Below are 2,257 nucleotides of genomic sequence, written 5' to 3'. Positions count from 1 at the left end.
GGTCCTTATTTTTGCGGAATGGACGGCTAACCGATTTTTGGAGACACAATGGAAGTGGATCATTTTCGATGCAAGTCTGCCCTTGGTCAAATGTAGCTCCTCAAGTAAATTCGCAAGCAGATATGTGCCGCGGATTTCCCGCGTCCGGCCGCCGTCGGAGAGAAAGGTACCCAAAGAGACTACCTAAGATTGAGCTTAGAAAGATCCTCGCCTTCAAAAGTAAGTACAAGGGATATGGCCATCCCCCTACCTTTGGCCCATTGTCAAGAATGGTAATCTGCAAATTCTTGTCCGTATCTTCTTGTTCGAGCAAACTTTCCATCGCATTGTCCACCCACACCTTAAAAACAGGAGGAAGCGAGCCCTCATCTGCAGAATCAGTTATATGCTGCAGAGGTAAGAGAGTACGAGTATGGAAACAACAGGAAACCAAATACCATGGCTCCCTCGACGTGTGCGCGGCACAAGAATTTGCTTCGGTATCGCTGGCTGCTTGAGGTATTAGCTCCTGCAAGTCTAAAAAGTAATGATCAAAAGACTAAATTAGGCAAGAGCTCTGTTGTTGAAGATATATAAATGCCAATAATATGTAGTCACGTCGGTTGATACTAGATCTGCCTCCAAGTGAACTTGAATGGAACAACCTTCACCCACCATTCTCCCTCTCGGAAGCAAGTGTCGCAGGACGCCTAGTACTTACAATGGATGAGGACTTCCTCAATTCGCGAATTGCATGGCTGAAGCCATGGTCGTCGAGAGGAGCAGTCAGTGGCGTGTTCTCTTTCATTCTGCTTGATCTTCGAGAACCCCCGTTCGGTTTACTGAGGCAGCTTTCAGCCCTGGTCGAGCCTACATAGAGGCGGCGGTTTAACCTAGATTGGTCGGAAAATAAAATAAATAAACACTAAAACAAGAAACAGTAGATTCTCGCTCCGCAAGACAAGGAGAGAAGCATATAAAATAAACCTTGTTATATTTTCGAGTGGCAAAATGTCCAAGAGCTGGGGCTGAGCCGCGGGGTTATTTCGTGTTCAGCGTTGCCTTATTTAGCGCGCCAAGTCACTACCCAGTTTAACGTTGGCTGTATGAGATTGACCAAAGCCAGCTCGAATGAACAATGAACGGCTTTGGATGTTGGGATTCTAAAAATGCTGCTAGTTATCGATTTCGCTTCGCCAAATATGTTTGCCCTGGATCCGTTGGGCAGCCAATCCTAGGTATGGAAGATGGCGTAGGAATTAGGGCACATTGTGGTCCTCTGGTTTCCTTCTTTATCGTGGATGGGCCGAATCTTCAACGACTGGCTTGGGGAGACTTTAAGTGTTGAGATCCTGGACTTTTATGACAGTATAAAGTCGCAGGTTGGAGCCAGAATCACAGAAAAATGCGACTACCTGGGGGTTATATGCTATACTATGTTGGAGAGACCTCCGTGAGTCTTGAGTGGTGGCATTGTGACCCAAAGGAACTCGGCCTAGCAGCAGGAAGACAAGCCATCCATGCCAGGATCAGAGGCAATAGATATAGAGCTCAGATAAGGCGCTGAAGAGCCCCAATCAAATACGCAAATCAACTTTGAAGCGCGAGTCAACGAGCCCGTAGCGGACCAATTTGATCGTGTAGAGAGAGAGAGCTTCCCATAATGTATCTGGCCCGATGCCTCGATATACGCTCCGGGGACATGGCAGACATCCTGTGGCTGTAGAAGATTTAAATATAGGGAGGTTGGTTGGGGGTAAGATAGCTAGCCGCGCGGGAGACGCGTGTAGCAGTTTAGTTTATCACGCCCCGTCTAACCACAACAAGGTACAGAGAATTAAAACCAAGCAGAACATTCATGATAATTGAAGGCCACATGGTTGGTAAAACAATTGCCTTAATTAGATTGCGCGGCGATATAAAAAGCTGTTGGTAGCTGACAAATTCAACTGTCTGATCCCCAGCAGAGGTGCAGGAGAGAATTGCACCAGCCAACCTCCACTTGGGTTGGACTGGACTTCACATTCGCCATCCTCTATATTCTCGCTGCAAAAACATATATAAAGCGGTATTCCTTTTATTGATCTAACTACTGAGGATATACCCGCAAATATTCTGCGAAATATTACTGCACATTACTTCATTCCTGGGGTGCAGGGAAGGACTGAGGATATATGGCCCCTCCCGCATTTCCTACGACATGGCTATCTTCCCTTAAAGTACGCCAGCTTATTGCCTCTTGCTTCTCTGATGGAATATAGTCTCAGGTACCAAACCA

At 46.7% G+C, this 2,257-nt stretch overlaps 1 protein-coding gene across 1 annotated transcript in view; it reads right to left on the bottom strand.

Annotated features, from left to right (window-relative positions):
* The window catches only part of HCAG_05574 (conserved hypothetical protein), a gene marked incomplete at both ends in the record, with an annotated part of 2,543 nt that extends 1,756 nt beyond the window's left edge, over positions 1–787 (bottom strand). The window contains 3 exons of the mRNA XM_001540057.1: positions 32–183; positions 251–388; positions 701–787. Of these exons, the coding sequence (XP_001540107.1) occupies positions 32–183; positions 251–388; positions 701–787 (377 nt within the window). The remainder of the gene's footprint in view (positions 1–31; positions 184–250; positions 389–700) is intronic.
* Between the last annotated feature and the right edge of the window lie 1,470 nt (positions 788–2,257).

Source organism: Histoplasma capsulatum, genomic scaffold (assembly GCF_000149585.1).
Source record: "Histoplasma capsulatum NAm1 scaffold_5 genomic scaffold, whole genome shotgun sequence".
In the NCBI taxonomy this organism is placed as follows: domain Eukaryota; kingdom Fungi; phylum Ascomycota; class Eurotiomycetes; order Onygenales; family Ajellomycetaceae; genus Histoplasma; species Histoplasma mississippiense.
The sequence above is the reverse complement of the archived record's forward strand: the minus strand, read 5'-3'. Positions and strand labels throughout refer to the sequence as shown.